General features: G+C 35.0%; 2 protein-coding genes across 4 annotated transcripts; one reads left to right on the top strand and one right to left on the bottom strand.

The window, feature by feature from the left end:
- Nucleotides 1-4,028: 4,028 nt before the first annotated feature.
- On the top strand, nt 4,029-8,995 carry LOC140804830 (protein OCTOPUS-like). 2 transcript variants are annotated; one of them, XM_073160980.1, is made up of 2 exons: nt 4,029-6,195; nt 8,229-8,995. In XM_073160980.1, the coding sequence occupies exon 1, from the start codon at nt 4,189-4,191 to the stop codon at nt 6,187-6,189; it is 2,001 nt and encodes a 666-aa protein (XP_073017081.1). In that variant the 5' UTR covers nt 4,029-4,188; the 3' UTR covers nt 6,190-6,195; nt 8,229-8,995. The 2 variants fall into 2 exon arrangements, with proteins under 2 accessions (XP_073017081.1, XP_073017080.1); XM_073160979.1 differs by having other exon boundaries at nt 8,204-8,995.
- A 650-nt stretch (nt 8,996-9,645) lies between these two features.
- LOC140806150 (protein NRT1/ PTR FAMILY 8.1-like) lies at nt 9,646-12,874 on the bottom strand. 2 transcript variants are annotated; one of them, XM_073162650.1, is made up of 5 exons: nt 12,613-12,874; nt 11,840-11,977; nt 11,534-11,751; nt 10,838-11,388; nt 9,646-10,756 (listed from the first exon to the last, which is right to left on the bottom strand). In XM_073162650.1, exons 2-5 carry the CDS (start codon nt 11,943-11,945, stop codon nt 9,928-9,930), a joined length of 1,704 nt encoding a protein of 567 aa, XP_073018751.1. In that variant the 5' UTR covers nt 11,946-11,977; nt 12,613-12,874; the 3' UTR covers nt 9,646-9,927. The 2 variants fall into 2 exon arrangements, with proteins under 2 accessions (XP_073018751.1, XP_073018752.1); XM_073162651.1 differs by having other exon boundaries at nt 12,631-12,874.
- Between the last annotated feature and the right edge of the window lie 3,863 nt (nt 12,875-16,737).

The raw sequence follows: 16,737 nt of genomic DNA, 5'->3' as shown, positions 1-16,737 counted from the left end.
CACAAGAGACATACTCTACTTTTTTTTAAAATAATAGGGAGATAGAGTTGGCCTTTGGTAAAAATCACACTTGGTAGATATACATACTTTTTTTTATATTGCAATACATATACATTATTATATTATTAAGTGTGAGGACATGATATTACACTTTTGTTTTTTGTTTTTTTTTTAATTTCAACACACACTTTTAATTTTTTTTTTCAACCATTCAAATATCAATTTAGTCTCTCTATAATTTTTAAATTTCACTTTAATACATCGATAATAATAAAAAAAGATTATACACACATACATCGTATGCGCATAATAACTAGTAGTTCATTAAATATTTGACTTGAGTCTTACAGATGACTATATCTTAAAGTCATTTTCCTTTATCAACGGGCTTGACCTCGCTTTGGGTTACAATTGATGAGAATAAATTTTGGTTTTAGGCCCATGTAAATCAAGTCCAAAGTTGATCCAGCCCACAAGCATTCTGGGTACACATTGTTCTTTAAATAATTTTAAATTTAACATTATTTTTTTAAAAGTAAATGTTTCATCAACTTACATCTAATAAAAAAATACGGATATCGTCCCACCCTACTAGACCAAAGACATAAAATTGATAACCTTTGTTAAAATATGAGTTGTCAGACTCGCTAATCGTGTTACTAAACAAATCTTCGATTCAATAGATAAATGTCGTAGAAGAACGACAAAATACTCATCTCCTGCTTTTTCGTCATAGGCACATTTGCTAAGGATCTCTTTGGAATATTTTGTCAATCCCCAAGAAATTGTATCATGTGTACCGAGAAACGAACAAGTTGTTTTCACCTATAACTTTGTCTAGCTTTAGTAACATGCCAAACTGTGCCTTCTTTCTTGGGATTCCTTCACTCAACCATGTTATGCAATGATACAAACACTCTTGTAGGGCTGAGCTTTTATATTATAAAATTTTGAAAAATTGCTTTAATGTTTCAAAAATTGGGGAACTGCGTTAACTATCTCTGTGAAATATCGGGATTATTAAAAAAATTCGTAACTATAAACTATCCGTGTTTTTAAAATTTGAAGATACATATACCTAAAAACACATGCGGATAGAGACGTATGTGCTCAATATTTAAAAATACAAGAAATTGATAGTTATTTCTTCCCTATTTTAGGGTTTAGTGTATATGATAACCCTGAAAGTGAATAATTAACTAGGGTTTAATAAAATATAAATGTTTTAATTTTGTTTCCCTAGTTGTAGGCTAGGATTGGGCATTTTGTCCAAAATGAAGGCTTCTTTTATTAGTGGGATTTCATCTAAGACAATGTTCTTCATTAGACAATCTGTTTTGCGTGGGGGGATAAACAATCAATTATGGGGTCCAAGTTTATCTTGAAATGATTGAGGGTTCCTTTTTAAAAAAAAATAAAAAAATTTGTTTTACTTTTTCCTTTTTTACTGCAATGCTCAAGTACAGCTACCATTTCGTATTCCACCATTGTTTTTTTATTTTTCTTTTTTTATTACAAAAAAAGCTTACTAAATCAAAAAAAAAAGTTACTAAATTTTTCATGTCGAAATGTTAAAAAATAATATTTCCATTAATTCAAAAATCTAATCGAGATCCCGATTTCTCTTGAACAAGCTAAAACTCGGGATTGTTTGTATAATTGATGATTCTAATATGATAAATCAATTGACATGGTTAACACAAAAACATTGAACATACAACACTTGCTCGTATGACTCACAAGAGCAGGTCTCTTGTGAGACGAGCTCACAAATCTTTATCTGTGAGACGAGTCAACCCTTCCGATATTCACAATAAAGAGTGATACTCTTAGCATAAAAAGTAATATTTTTTTACGGATGACCTAAATAAAAGATCAGTATCACAAAATAAGATCCACCGTCTCACATAAGTTTTTGCTCATTACTAATTATATTATGAATATGTATTGGATATGACAAACTGTGTTGAAATTTGAATTCCAGACTTAATAAAAGATCTTGGGATCTCACTCTTACCACTGGATCAAGAAATCATTGATGCGAGTAACTTTTTTTTACGCTACTAAATCACAAAAAGTGGTGACATGTCATCAAATGTGATGTTTTTTAGTTTAATTCAATAGAACTTGAGGACGTAACATTTTCTTCACGGTTTTTTTTACGCTACTAAATCCATAATGTAATAGTTTTTTTTATGAGGTTTCAAACATGAATCTTACATATTTTGATCAATAAGTATTTACATCGAGGACAATACCATTATTATAGTGTCTCATTAAGCGATTTTTCTACTCTAACATGAATTTAAATGCTTAGATCTAACATGTTGGTTTTCTATGTTATTATGAACAATAATTAGGCAGCACCTTAATACTAAGACAACATTATTTGGCATAATGAGGATATGCGAAATTTGTGGAATCGATAGCGCACGCGTGCCGTTGATTTCCTGATTATTTATTTGATTGATTCATACGAGCTTTGTCAACTTGATGAGATTTGCTCGTGTTTTTTTCTTCTTTGGAGAGGGAAACTTGAATCATTAAATAATAATTCTTTTAATTTATTATTATTGTTGTTGTTAATTTTTATAAAAGTGGAATATCGAGGAATGAGTTGGGATTCACAATTTGCGAAGTTTCATATTTCTATAATATTAATTAATTTATTTACAATATCCAAATAAGAAATAAATATTTTAAATTGCGGATATATATTTATATATATATTGGTAATAATAATAAATAGGATATATAATTAATTTATATATAATTATATATATCCGCAATTTAAAATAGGATATATAATTAATTTATATAATTTGTTTATTTTAAATTGCGGATATATAATTAATTTATATATATATATATATATATATTGGTAATAATAATAAATATCTGAATTTTATACGATAGGACCCACCACACATGGGAAAGAATTTTTGTCTCGATTCTTCACTCATTAATTAATTCTAAGTAACTATATCAAGAAAAGAAAAAGAAAAACATGAAAAGACAAGCCCGTGAAGTAAAAAGACAAATATTGAATGCTTTTTATTATTTATTTATTCTAACTTTTTTTTAAAAAAATAAATAAATTCGTGAACAACTTTCTTCGTTGTTTTAATAAAAAGTAAAAGGGTGTGGACAGATACAAGCTTTATGTCTACTTTATTTATTTTTTCCAAAAAAAAAATTTACTTTATGCCTAATTCACACTATACCATTTTCTTAGACGCTAGTCACACTATTATTAACCGGGCACGGAATTGGCTGATAACCGGAAGAGAAATTTGTCGAGATTTATATATAATTTTCGTAATTTAACGTAAAATGTTCTTATTTGGATCATATATAAAAAATATAATTTTTTATGCTAATAAATATCGATAAAATTGACATGTCTTACAGATAAAGATTCGTAAAACTGTCTAACAAGAGACGTACTTTTATTTTTTTGGAATAGCACACACACTAGAATAAAATAAAAGATGATTTTAGTTTATGTCCTAAAGGATGCTGGCCACGATTTGGTCATATTGGCATATTCAACGATTAATGCCAAAAATAACACTAACTAAAGTGGTTTTGTTTCAAGTTTTTTAATTTTATTTTAAAAAATATAGTTTTGAATTCAATAAATTTATGTTTTTTCTCTATGGACATTTTTTGGCTATTCACGTGATATATCTCGTAGTTATAGTGAAATAAAATTAATTATTTTTGGGTTTGACTTTTTATTAATTTAATTTAATATAATCTAAAAACACTGAACCCCGATTCATGAAATTTGAAATAATTCAAAGTTTATTTTAAATTCAAATAATTTAATCACTCACACCATTTTCAATTTGTTATTTTTCCCAAAAAAGTTACATTAAACGTTATAGATTTAGAATAAACATAAATAAAAATTATAAATGTAGAGTCAATTTGAGATTTTATTGTTTGAATGAATTATATTATAAATGTTAAATAAATAAATAAATATAATTAATGTGTCCGTTGATGATTACGGAGAAATATATAGATATAAGAGGATGCCAACATTTGCACTTGCTCTTCCCCTCTCTGATTTCCTTCGACATTTAAAAAAAAAATATGATCTTGAAATTAGCCATGCAAATTACTGCTGCATTGTTGTAAGATGAACTGGTGGTGCGGTGTTTTCGACCATTTCCAACGGTTATGAATCCTAACGCCACCGTCGTCGACCCAACAGCGCCTCCGCCTCCGCCGCCACAGCCTCCGCGGTCCTCTTTCAGCTGTGACCGCCACCCTGACGAGCAGTTCTCGGGCTTTTGTCCGTCTTGCCTCTGCGAGCGCCTTACCACATTAGATAAATCTTCCTCCAACACTCCCTCGTCTTCTCGCCGCCCCTCCTCCGCTTCGGCTGCCGCCGCGGCCGCCATTAAATCGCTTTTTTCATCTTCATCTTCGAAACCCATCGTTAACAGTAACTCTCTCCCACCACCAGTCCCTACTAAACCTTCCAGACCCACCTCGTTTTTGCCTGAGCTACGACGTTCGAAGTCATTTTCAGCCACCAAGAATGAAGCTTTAAGCCAATTCTGCGAGCCCCAGAGGAAATCTTGTGACGTTAGGGTGAGAAACTCGAGCACTCTTTGGTCACTTTTTGCTCTCGACGGCGATACAAAGACCACTGCTAAGAAACCCTCTGCTCCATCCTCTCAAAACCGTCCAGAGTCTAGCCAGAATTCTAGACATTACGAATCTTGTGTTGTCAATAAGCCCGTTTTTGAGGAAACTGAATACGAGGACGACTTTAAAGACGCTGAAAATATAGAAACTCCCGTGGTGGATGATGATGATTGCGGAGATGAAATAACTCCAGTCCTGGATTCCCATTTGGAGAATCTGAAAAATAATAGCGAGCCGGAGGTAAATAATGCTGGAGTGATTGAAACAGATGTTTTTAATACTGATAATTTGAAACCTATGAAGGACCACATAGATCTTGATACCCGAGAAAAGAAGAGTTCTGGCGGAGGATTTTGGTCAGCTGCCTCGGTTTTCAGCAAGAAATGGCACAACTGGAGGAGGAAGCAGAAGGTTAAAAAGCAGAATCATGGCGAAAATGTAGCTGGATTACCCGTTGATAAACCAATCTCAAGGCAGTACCGCGAAACTCTGTCAGAGGTGGCCGATTATGGATTTGGGAGGAGGTCTTGCGACATGGAGCCTAGGTTTTCACTCGATGTTGGAAGGATCAGCTTCGACGATCCAAGGTATTCATTCGATGAGCCTCGAGCCTCTTGGGACGGGCATTTGATTGGGAGGACTTTTCCAAGAATTGCACCAATGATTTCTGTAATTGAGGATTCCCCAGTCACACACGTCACTCGCTCTGATATGCAAATTCCAGTGGAAGAACTCGTAACAATGACAACGAACATTACCGATGAGAGTGAAGTTGTGCCTGGAGGGTCGGCACAGACCAGGGAGTATTACTCGGATTCTTCTTCGAGGAGAAGGAAGAGTCTCGATAGGTCTAGCTCAACGAGGATCGCTGAAGCTGCTGGGGCTGCAGATATTGATACTAAGGTGTTGCCCACAACTGCAGATTGCATTCACGGGCCAAAGTTACTGGTGAAAGAGAGTTTGAGGGATCCAAATTTGAATTCTTTGAGGGACGATGTTTCTGAGACTTTTGAGCTGAGTAATGGGTTTAGGGATGGTTTAAAAACTGGGGAACGAAAGGAGTCCAAAAAGTCAAGGAGTTGGAGTTGGAGGATATGGGGATTCATATACCGGCTTGGTAATGGAAACAAATTTGACGTTGATGATAGGTATGATGGAATAAACGGTGTGGAGAGGTCATTTTCGGAGTCTTGGGAGGAGTTGCATCAGAGAGGGAATGGGGAGGCCATGGGTGGATTCAACAGAAAGGCGTTCAGGAGCAATAGCAGTGTGAGCTGGAGAAACTCCAATCACTTTGGCGGATCATTTGGGAGCTTGAGAAAACCAAATCTTGAAATAAATGGAAGTGGGAATAAGAGGAGAGACGAGTTCGTACTGGAAAAGAATAGGAGTGCAAGATATTCTCCTAAGCATATTGATAATGGACCATTAAGGTTATACTTGACGCCCATGAGAAGTGGGCGAAGAGGTATAATCAAGCCTACTAACTCGCACTCGATCACAAGAAGCGTGCTTCGTTTGTACTGATTCAAGGTCTTCCCAGTTTAGTTCTTTTGATTTAGTGCTATATATCTTTGCTGCATTTGTTGTGTGACTACATGTACCAACTGGATTCTTGTTGTCCGAAGAGCATTGTCATCAGGATGGTATATTATAAGTATTTTAATAATAAGAAAAACCCACGTTTCTCTGTTTCTGAGTGATAGAATTCTTATTCTTTAATGCCTGCATATTATCTTCATGATTTATCCGTTACCATTCTGCCACTAGATGAAACTGATAAATATTCAATGTCCAGAAGCTCTCTCACGCTTTCTTGGATCTTGTCTTGCATGTTCTTTCCACTTGTAAACTGTTTCTAATTTAGTCACAGTTCTCTACTATCCCAGCTCTCTGACTTGTTAAAAAGGCAAAATTCATAGGATACGAACTAACACCATCATCACAGTGAGTACCACATCAGATCCAGTTCGAGCTCAAATTCTTTTAAACATGATACCCAGTATGGACACAACCTATAAGTTCAAAATTCTGAAGCCAGTAAATTTGAGTTTTTTAAACACAATTCACTCTATTCTTGTGAGTTCGACTTTTTTACTTGTATGTTAACAGTCTTTCCGAAAGTGATGATTGTTTATTTGTCAGCAATGATTGCTTGTATTGTTGTTAGTCTCTGTCAATGAAACAAAGCTAAGTGGATCATCCACCAATAAAGAGGAACTGGAGGACAATAATTTGGTCTTTGAAAAATACTGTAAATGGGCAGAGTTGTCTGTCACACTTTGATAACATGACTTGGCTCAAAGAGAATGTCCCCCTAACAGGTTGAGGTTTTGTTAGTGCGTACTTTCTGCGATACTCGAGCTTGATAAAGGTGCCACTTGAGAGCTTGAACTGAAACTCAAATAACAGCTCAAGTAGCTCGATTTGGCCCAAAACCAGGAATTGAGCTCTAATCTATCTTCGCTATCCTCGACTTTGGTTGCACCCATGGCTAAAGTCAGTTTGTTCATTTTAATGTTACATGAATATTACCTCAGTCACGCTAGATCAACAATGTAAAAACAATAGTAGACCACTATGTGCAAGAAGACTGGGTGTAAGATTAAATGTGGTAATTCAATAATGTAGAAGAGGAGAGTTTGCATTCTTAGAATGTGAATACAGAGAGAGAAAAGGAACCTGAGATATTTGACTAGGAAAAGTAAAATGAAGAAATTAAAGCTTGATAAAGTTATTTTCTTTGTCCATCAGTATATGGAGATTCCTGGATTAGTGCTTTAAGATGGAGTTTTATATTCCTGGTTATGAGATAGTACGTGTAAAAGCTCCAAAGTCGATGAAATAATTAGATTATAAGTCAAAAGGTAGCAAGAAAAACATCCCAACGTGCTTAAAAAGGGAAGAAGACAGGCTCGCTATCCAACGACATGCCAAGCAACATCAGTTCTCTAGATAACATTTGTCATTGTATGGTTGAGTATCTCTAGTCGAACTTAATCGACAACAGTTAGCAATATTGCATGCAAAATCTTTTCTATATAGGAAGAAATTCTCTAAGCAAAATCCATTCTCTAATGCTGAAAAGCTTTATCCCGAATAGCGGAAAGTCAGGATATCTTTGCAACAAAGGGTTACGATCCTCTTGTTATAAAGAACCAGCTCTATCTTATTTTAGTAATATGCCAGGCCGGAGTATTTTCTTTGACTTTTATAATTAGTAACTCCCAAGACCTACTATGTTGGTCGCTTGCTCGGCGATATGTGATGTCAGGATAGCCATGAGGAGGGGACCTTAAAACAGCTAGAGCCTAGAAGATAACTGGCATAGCTGACCAAAAACACGAGGATCGTTTACTTTAAAAAAAATAAGCAATGCGAAAACTATATTTCCATTCTGCACTTGACAATAAGTGCAATTATTGTTCACAATAATCAAACAATCTCCACAATTATTAATGTGATAGCAGCCGGAAATCCTTTGCATGGCTCGTATTATACCATTTATATGAATTATCTCTGCTGCTGTTTTTGCTTATAGATATACCTGCGTCATGTTAAATCAGGAGTCCAACCATTCGGCGGTATCTTGGGCTTCTATGTGCTTTTCTAAAGATGAAGGCAGTCTTCGTGATTCGAGGAGCTGGAATAAATCCCTACTCTCAAAAGTCCTATGACATTTTCAATCAGACAGACAATCATTATGGCGTCGGTGACTACACCATATTTACCCCTCTAGGGTGGATTTATGGACATGGAAAGTCAGGCGTTCGGACTCCTCTCTCATCAAGCGGGTTCTTTATATAAGAGATGAGCTTCTTGCCTCTGCAGACTCTCCCTCAGCTGCGAGGCTGGACTCCTGGTTTGGTCATAGCACCTTGGGTGCTAACAGAGTTTATCACTACTTTCGGCCTTGCAGACAAATGGTCTCCTGAGCATCAGTTGTTTGGGGTTCTTACATTTTGCCAAAGCATGCCTTTACACTTTGGCTTGGAGCTCAGAGGTGACTCCTACCCGGGATAGACTTCCTTTTGTCCTGGATAAGGGATGCTGCCTTTGCAGTTCGGAATAGACCGACTTCGAAAATCTCTAAAGCAAGAACATTGGCTTTCTCGGCTACCAATTATCATAATTGGACTGCTTGAAATATGAAGATGTTTGAAGGACTGGATGCAGATTTAGATAGGACTTTCTTTAAAGTTAAAGTGCATGTTTATCATTGTATTTACAACTTATATCCCCTAAATCTGTTAAGATGGTGATATGATTGTGGCCTAGTGAACTCTGCTCTTATTAGACTTTATCTGTATTTGGTCTGGGAATGCCCAGTATATTTGTTCTTGTATTGGTTGAGTAATATATTTATTTATGTACCAATAAAAAAGGAGATATACATCATAAGGATTAATAATCATAAGATATATTTGTTATTTATAGCCATACATGTTTTATTATCTCTCTGCACTGCTACAAAACTCAAAAGAGTCGCTTTTGTTAAAGAACGTTCCATATTAAATTAAAAGATAGAAGACTTTAGATTATTGATCCACGTATAGAATCCATGCAAGTTAATTTTCTTTTTTAAAACTATTTTTCTTTTGATGAAGATAAATGAATGTTCTGCTAGTCTACTTTGTCAAACTCATCAGGTACTAATAACTTATTACAGTAAACAAAATATCTTGTACTTACCATATTCCGACGGACGTGTACCTGCAGCGAGAGCTCGTAATATCCCCCTACCAGGAATTTCACAAGTTTCCCTTGAGTTCAACTTTCTCGAGCTCGAGAACCTGTTTGTTAAAATAACAGAAGGAAACGAGTTGTATTACATGTTTGTAGCGAATGGAGGTCGTATTTTAAATAAATGTGGTGAAAATGTTAGAAATTTAAATGCCTGTTAGATCAAAAAGGTGACAACTCTGATCTACATAAGTACATAACCTTCAGGAATCCATAGTAATAAGGAATTTTTTGTTGCAATTCTGGTAAGTGAAGCATCATAGGTAAGTCTTGAAAATAGTTCTTCAATAATAATTTATGCGTAGATAGTGTATTTGAAGTTGTCGTAGAATAATACCAAGTGGAGACGCCGATTACATGTTAGGAAAGAAAATAAGCGGACAACAATGATGCTACGAACATAAAATCGGAATAAAAACAATATTTCTGAATATAAGATCCGAATGGATTTGTTCGTCTCCTCCGGCAAGGTTTCCGGAGATTTCTTGAAACCGGAAAGTGGTCGTCCTGCTCCATTATCGCTTACAATTTTCTTGCAACTTTCTTGTAAGTGTACCAGTTTGCAATCAACAGGTAAACAAAGAAATTGATGGAGCTGAGAATGGCTAGGAGCCAGTAAAAGTAGTCGAGACGACCTCTATTCAAGTTATCAGGAATCCAGCCAAGCCTGCCATTGCTAGCCGTCAATTTTGTCACGATTATTACCAGCAACGTGCTTAGATAATTGCCCAATGCATTAGTTGTGAGTGATAGCGCGGAGCACAAGCTTCTCATGGCATCAGGCGCTTGGTCGTAAAAGAACTCGAGTTGTCCGATAAATGTGAAAACTTCTGCGCATCCAACAAGAAAGTACTGTGGGACTTGCCAAAAGATCGACATGGGAATGGTCTTGAGATCATAGTAATTGTTTCTTCTAACATAATCAAGCCGAGCAACCTCGAGTGCACCGGCAACAATCATAGCAAAAATCGAGATGACTAGCCCGATTCCCATTCTTTGGAGCTGTGTGAATCCCCTCTCATTTCCAGTGAATTTTCTTGCCTTTGGAATGATTACCAAGTCATACACAAGTGTCCAGAATATTACACTTAATGTATCAAAAAGCGACAGGGAAGCTGATGGAATCTTGAAGTTTGGTCCGATGCTTTGATCCATGGTGTTACCTTGTAGAACAAACATTGTGCTCATTTGACTGTAGACGGTAGAGAAAACGATTCCAGAAGCCCAAATTGGGAGTAGGCGGATTACAGATTTAAACTCTTCGACCTGAGTCACCGTACAGAGTTTCCATGGTTGCCCTTCCCCTTTCGAATCATCGGTTTCAGTCTCCACTGCTGCCTTATCAAAGAACCTAGTTTCAACATGCTACAATTAGTGCTACCATATTCAACGTGTTGCTAATGTACTAATATCAGAGGGTTCGGAATATTACCTGAACTTCTCGGTGTGCTCAAGTTTGCGGCTGCCCTGAATTTTAGATTCCATATCGACTGTCTCATAAAGAAGAGACCTGTCCAAGGGAACTTTTACGTGGGCTTTTCTCAAGGATGCAACCAAAACCTGAGCAATTCTTGTTAGGGGACTCCCTCCTGGTACTTGTATCCGATACAAATGGCTTCCAAAGAAAAAAAATGCAACTGCAATGGCCATAGAAACTGCTGGAATCCCGAACCCCCAACTCCAGCCCACGTTCATTTGTATCCAAACCAAGACGGATGCAGCTATAAGAGCACCAACGTTAATCGACATGTAAAACCAATTAAAGAAAGAACTCTTCTTCTTCTTTTCGTTTTCATCACTTTCATCAAATTGATCGGCACCAAAGGAGGAGACGCAGGGTTTGATTCCACCTGTTCCAAGAGCAATCAAGTATAGAGCCACAAAGAAGATGGCGGTTTGTGACGACGTAGGATGGCAAGCATTCTCATCACATTCTGGCTTTAGCCCATGAACCGAAGCAGATATCGTCAAAAGTGTCATTCCCTGTGACCAGAAAAAATCATAACCCATTGAATCTACATCAAATTTGTCCCTAGCAGTATCATGCTACTTTAGTAAAATTAAACCAGAACGAGTAGTTTACTATGATATAGAAAATATTAAAGGCACAATCACACAAATAACATACAAGAACGTAGATTGTAGAGAAAGTCGCAATGGTCCAATATCTTCCCAGGTATGAATCAGCCAAGAAAGCACCAATAAGTGGAGTTATGTAGCAGGTTCCTGACCAATTTGTGACAGTGTTCGATGCAGTTGCGTTCCCTTGGTTAAGACGTAGCTCTAGATAGTTTACCAAATTAGTGCCCATTCCATAGTATGCCAATCTCTCGCAACACTCAGTTACTGTGGGAAATATAAATTCACCAATTATCATGCAACAAAAAAATGCTGAAACTTTAAAGCACACGTAGAACAGAGACAAAAATCTCACAGAGGATGAAGCGGCATGCTTTCCAGTTTCCAGTTTTCTCCTTATTAGCTGGTCTTTTGTGGATATCCAAAGTCCCGTCATTTGTATGCATATACTCTTCTCCCATGGCTGCAATCTTTAACTCTTCCCCCCGTAATCCTGGTAATTAATTACATCATATAGAGTCGTTAAAATCAACCACCAAACCAATATAGAGCAGAATTCATCCACATAAGAAAGCAAGAAATTTAGTTAGTAACTATGTTCATATAGAACATCATTCAGTCTAGCAAGAGGATTCTAAAGGGAGCAACATAACACAAGTCTTAATCATAAATCATAATCTGAATTATAAACTAATTGTAAATTGATGCTTCTTAATTCATGGAAAATCTATGATTATATCCCCAGGACTATTTCAACGAAAAAAAGGCTTTTGAAAAGATTATAGAAATTGTTGTATTCTTTACAGGTAGGATCCACACGATCTGAAAGTAGGGCACCACAAAAAAGCTAAATAATGATATTAAATTATGTAGTACGAGAATGTTTGAGACAAAAGTTAAACCCAAAGCTCTTGATATGGCCTAGATCCATTAAAATATTCATGGAATCTCATAATTAATCACCCATTTATGAAGAAAGCAAAATCGGAAGAGAGAGAAACCAATTATAACAAGCTTTCTTGACAATAGAATCTGAAATTCCCAAAATCTAGTACTCGGAGCTTTTCACGGATTCAAACAAAAAAGTTTAAAAAAAACCTAAGATTATCAAAACCAGAAAGAACCCACAAAGATTCAGAAACAAACTTGAATCCTGATATCCCAAGAAGCGTATAAAAGCGTCGCATGCAGAAGACGACAAGCCAACGAAAAAAATCCCAGCTTTTACAAGAAAGTAACAAAACCAGGATTTATGCCTGTTGCATCTTGGTTATTATCAAGATTTGATCAAAACAGACGAACAACAAAGATCAAATCTTTAAGAAAATTTAAATGGGGGGGAGATAAGAGATTGCATGCGAGGAAAAGCAGCATAGATTGGGAACTGTGCTCGGTAATCGTATCATTATCATACAGTATTAATTGATATAGAACGTTGTATCGATATGAGCAATTCTTGCCATTCATCGAAGCCCTAGATATGCGGAGATAATATTTTTGGTGGCTAATAGTGGTCAAATAAACATAAAAATTCAAATGGTTTTATTATTCAATTTTGTAAGATGAATATGTTATTCGATTTTACAGATGAAAAATTATTACTTTTTATACCTAACATATTACTTTTTACTATATTTATAGACTAGATCGACTCGTTTCACGGACATAAATCCGTGAGACGTCTCACATTTGATATGCCTTTTTAATGAATCATTAATTTATTTCGATTATTTAGCAAAATGTGATAAATATGAAGTTTTCAAATTAATTCATATGCATATTTTGGTAAATATAAAGTTTTTAAATTAATTCATATGACGTCTTATGAGAACATGCATGGGGTTCAACCAATTTGAAATTTTAAATCATCTCCTTGATTAATTTTTTTTTAAAAAAAATCTCATCACCCTTAGACCTCACGAATTTTCATGGAATAAAAGACAAAGGACATTCCTTAAAAAAAAAAAGAAAAATGTCAAAAATAATAATAGAACATGACATGATTTTATGTACTAAAATCAGAATAATTTTTCTGAAATTAATAAGAAAAATATTTATCCTTCTTGTACGAAATAAATAATTTATCTATTCTGATTTTATTAAAATTGATGATATGATAGTAATACATTTAAAAAGACATCCAAATTTTTCGTCCCACTGTTTACATTAATATGATACTAATTATTACACTTTTGTTTTGTTTTTTTGTTTTTTGTTTTTTTTAAATTCAACACACATATTTATTTTGGCAAAAATTGTGTGTTAATATTCTGAGACGATACTATTGGGTCACCCTGAAAAAATATTACTTTTTATGCTAAGAGTATACTTTTATTGTGATATGGTAGGGTTACCTCTCACGGATTTCCTGAGACGGTCTCAATGAGACCACTCATATTTATTTCAACAATTCAAATATCACTTAGTCCCTTCATAATTTGTCAAATTTTACTTTAGGTCAATCGATAACGATAAAAAGACTATACACACACATCGCGTGTGCAGAATAACTAGTGTCCAATAAATTTGTTGCTAAAAATAATTAATGAAAATTTTAGTCTTTCAAAATTTTATTGTTTGAGTATTTGTGTTTAAAATATATATTTTTGAATTTTCACCACATCCATGTCTATTTTTGCATATAAATTGTTCAAACGTAACTAATATCTTATCACAATTGGACAAAATTGAAGATCATTTGTACGTCACAACTTTGATTTTTGCCTAAAAAAGAAAGTATTCAGCTCTACACAATATAAATTTATCACGGGTGAAACTATTATACCCGTAACAACACACATGCATGTTACGTATGCAATTGCCAACTGAATGTCTTAAATTTGAATTTAAGGTTGTATTTAACTATATGGATTTGAAATTCGTGGATTTCGATTATAATTTTATTGTTAACAACGAAACAATAGATCAAATGTTAAATTCATATCATATTTATTCACGGTAAATTATAAAATGTAGGATAGAATTTCAAACGAAATCTTTATTGAGTGAACTTGAAATTCATTATCATCAACACGAAATATTTTATATAATCACGTAAGAGGTGAATTTGAAGTTTATGATCTTATTTTTTTAATCTCATTTATTTGAACAACAAAAATATATTTGAAATCGATCGATCCAAAAACAATTTAATAATTTAAAGTATGTACTAATAAGTAATAAGCAATATAATATATATTGTTTCAGAGAATAATATATCTTTCCCTTTTATCAGACAACGAAGAGCTCTTCTTCAAGATTGCAGGCCACAAAATGACTGTAGTAGAAGTCGATGCCACTAACGTGAAACCCTTCAAAACAGACAATCTTGATCGCACCAGGTCAGACAGCCAATGTGCTCGTGACATGCAGCTGATCAAGGTGTACGTCGGAAAGTACTTGGTGGCGGCGACAACGTTATGGTCGCGCTGGACAACATGGCGGCCACCACACTATGCATTACTCCGGCACCCAGGCCATTTCTCCGACCACGTTTGCAACCCCGCCCGCCAGAAATGCTACACCTGTTGCTAACAGTTTCACGAACTCATTAAGGAGTCTCAATTCCATCAAATATCAGGCGAATGTCCTACAAAAATTCGACCATTCTCACTACAACCCCGCCCGCAAGAAATGCTATACCGGCACCCCACCTTCCAATCTAGGGACTACGAGTGGGACAATGGTTTATAGGGATTATTTCATCCTACCCCTGCAGGCACTGCCTTCAGGGGTACATCCAAGGGTCAGAATTTTTTCTGGCCCAATTTTATTTTTTTTTAATTTTTTTTTCCCCATGAGGTGGAATTTCAACCACTCATATGGGGTGTGGGCACTGCCCACACACCCATAATCGAACTGACCGGTTTATAGGGTTTCTTACAATGACACAGTTCATGTTGTGCTACAGGATACTGGAATTATTGCGCCGGAAAACCATCCTGTTCATCTGCACGGATTCAAGTTCTTTGCAGTGGGAAAAGTGTTAGGGAATTATAATCCAAATACAGATCCTAAGAACTTCAATCTTGTTGATCCTTTCGAAAGGATTAACACAATCGGTGTGCCAACTTGTGGATGGGTATAGCTTTCATATTCCGATCAGATAATCCAGGTAAAAATATATCGATCCATCTGGGACTCAGCATAAGCCAATGTAATGTATTTTGGAAGAAAAATCTAACAATCGTAGCGCGTAAAATTTTCAGGAGTTTGGTTCATGCATTGCCATTTGGAAGAGCACACAACATGGGGGCTGAAAATGGCGGCGTTGGTGGACAATGGAAATGGTCCAAATGAATCCCTATCCCACCTCCTAAAGATCTGCCAAAATGTTGAATCTAAATGCAGAATTTGTGTGAATTTCAACTTTTCGTTCGAGTGTGATTTTCATTTCAAGAAATACAGTGTATACAGGCCAAATTAAATAGTTTGAAGTAAACCAAGAATATAGGAGTTGGCGTACGTGAGTTGTGAGAGCTAAGGAAGCTATATTATATATTTCTTGAGTGAATTGAAGTTAAGTTTTCTCAAGTGGAAATCAATAACTACACATTAATAATATACGTGTTGAATTTTTGTCTAGCATTTTATACATGCAACATCATCTGTGTTATAGAAATCAAGCGTAATTTCGATATGTTTCATATTTTTTCAACTCTCGAGGAAAGTTTGGCATGATCCTATTTACACTCAACAAAATTTTTTTATTGTCAAGATTAATATTTGCACATATTTTTTTGGGGTGACATATATGATATATACATATATATTATGGGGGTGTTTGGTTGGGTAGATTAAATAAGGATAGATTAATAGTCAAATATTTATCGTTAAAATTTTAAGATGTTTTAATAATCATTTTGACCCGGTTTAAGATCCAATTTTATTAATCAAATAGTTATCAATAAAATTAGATCTTAAATCGGGTCAAAATGATTATTAAAACAACTTAAAATTTTAACGATAAATATTTGACTATTAATCTATCCTTATTTAATCCACTCAACAATGCCAAAACGGACTAGCGAGATGACTCGTCTTTCTTATGCATATATAATACATAAAAGCTTCCAAATCGACGGAAAAAAAAACAAAAAAAAAATTGAAAGAGAGCTAACTACTAGATATACATTTACAGCTGGAAAGTGTAAAATGGTCGTATAAGATTTTCTATATTTGTTATGCAATCATAAATCCCACGCCACTTGTTACGTTTAGATTAAAAAGTAATCGTATGTCTATTGTGATACG

The sequence above is a fragment of the Primulina eburnea genome, chromosome 11, assembly GCF_022965805.1.
Source record: "Primulina eburnea isolate SZY01 chromosome 11, ASM2296580v1, whole genome shotgun sequence".
NCBI classification, from domain to species: Eukaryota; Viridiplantae; Streptophyta; class Magnoliopsida; order Lamiales; family Gesneriaceae; genus Primulina; species Primulina eburnea.
This window is presented reverse-complemented; position numbering and strand designations above follow the sequence as displayed.

What these genes read in the sequence shown, in the direction of transcription:
- LOC140804830 (XM_073160980.1), top strand. Translation starts at nt 4,189, where the DNA reads ATGAATCCTAACGCCACCGTCGTCGACCCAACAGCGCCTCCGCCTCCG.
- LOC140806150 (XM_073162650.1), bottom strand. Translation starts at nt 11,945, where the DNA reads ATGGGAGAAGAGTATATGCATACAAATGACGGGACTTTGGATATCCAC. An exon ending in TCTCTACAATCTACGTTCTT is followed by an intron (nt 11,389 to 11,533) that starts GTATGTTATTTG and finishes TTCTGGTCACAG; the next exon opens with GGAATGACACTTTTGACGAT. An exon ending in GAGCACACCGAGAAGTTCAG is followed by an intron (nt 10,757 to 10,837) that starts GTAATATTCCGA and finishes TGTTGAAACTAG; the next exon opens with GTTCTTTGATAAGGCAGCAG.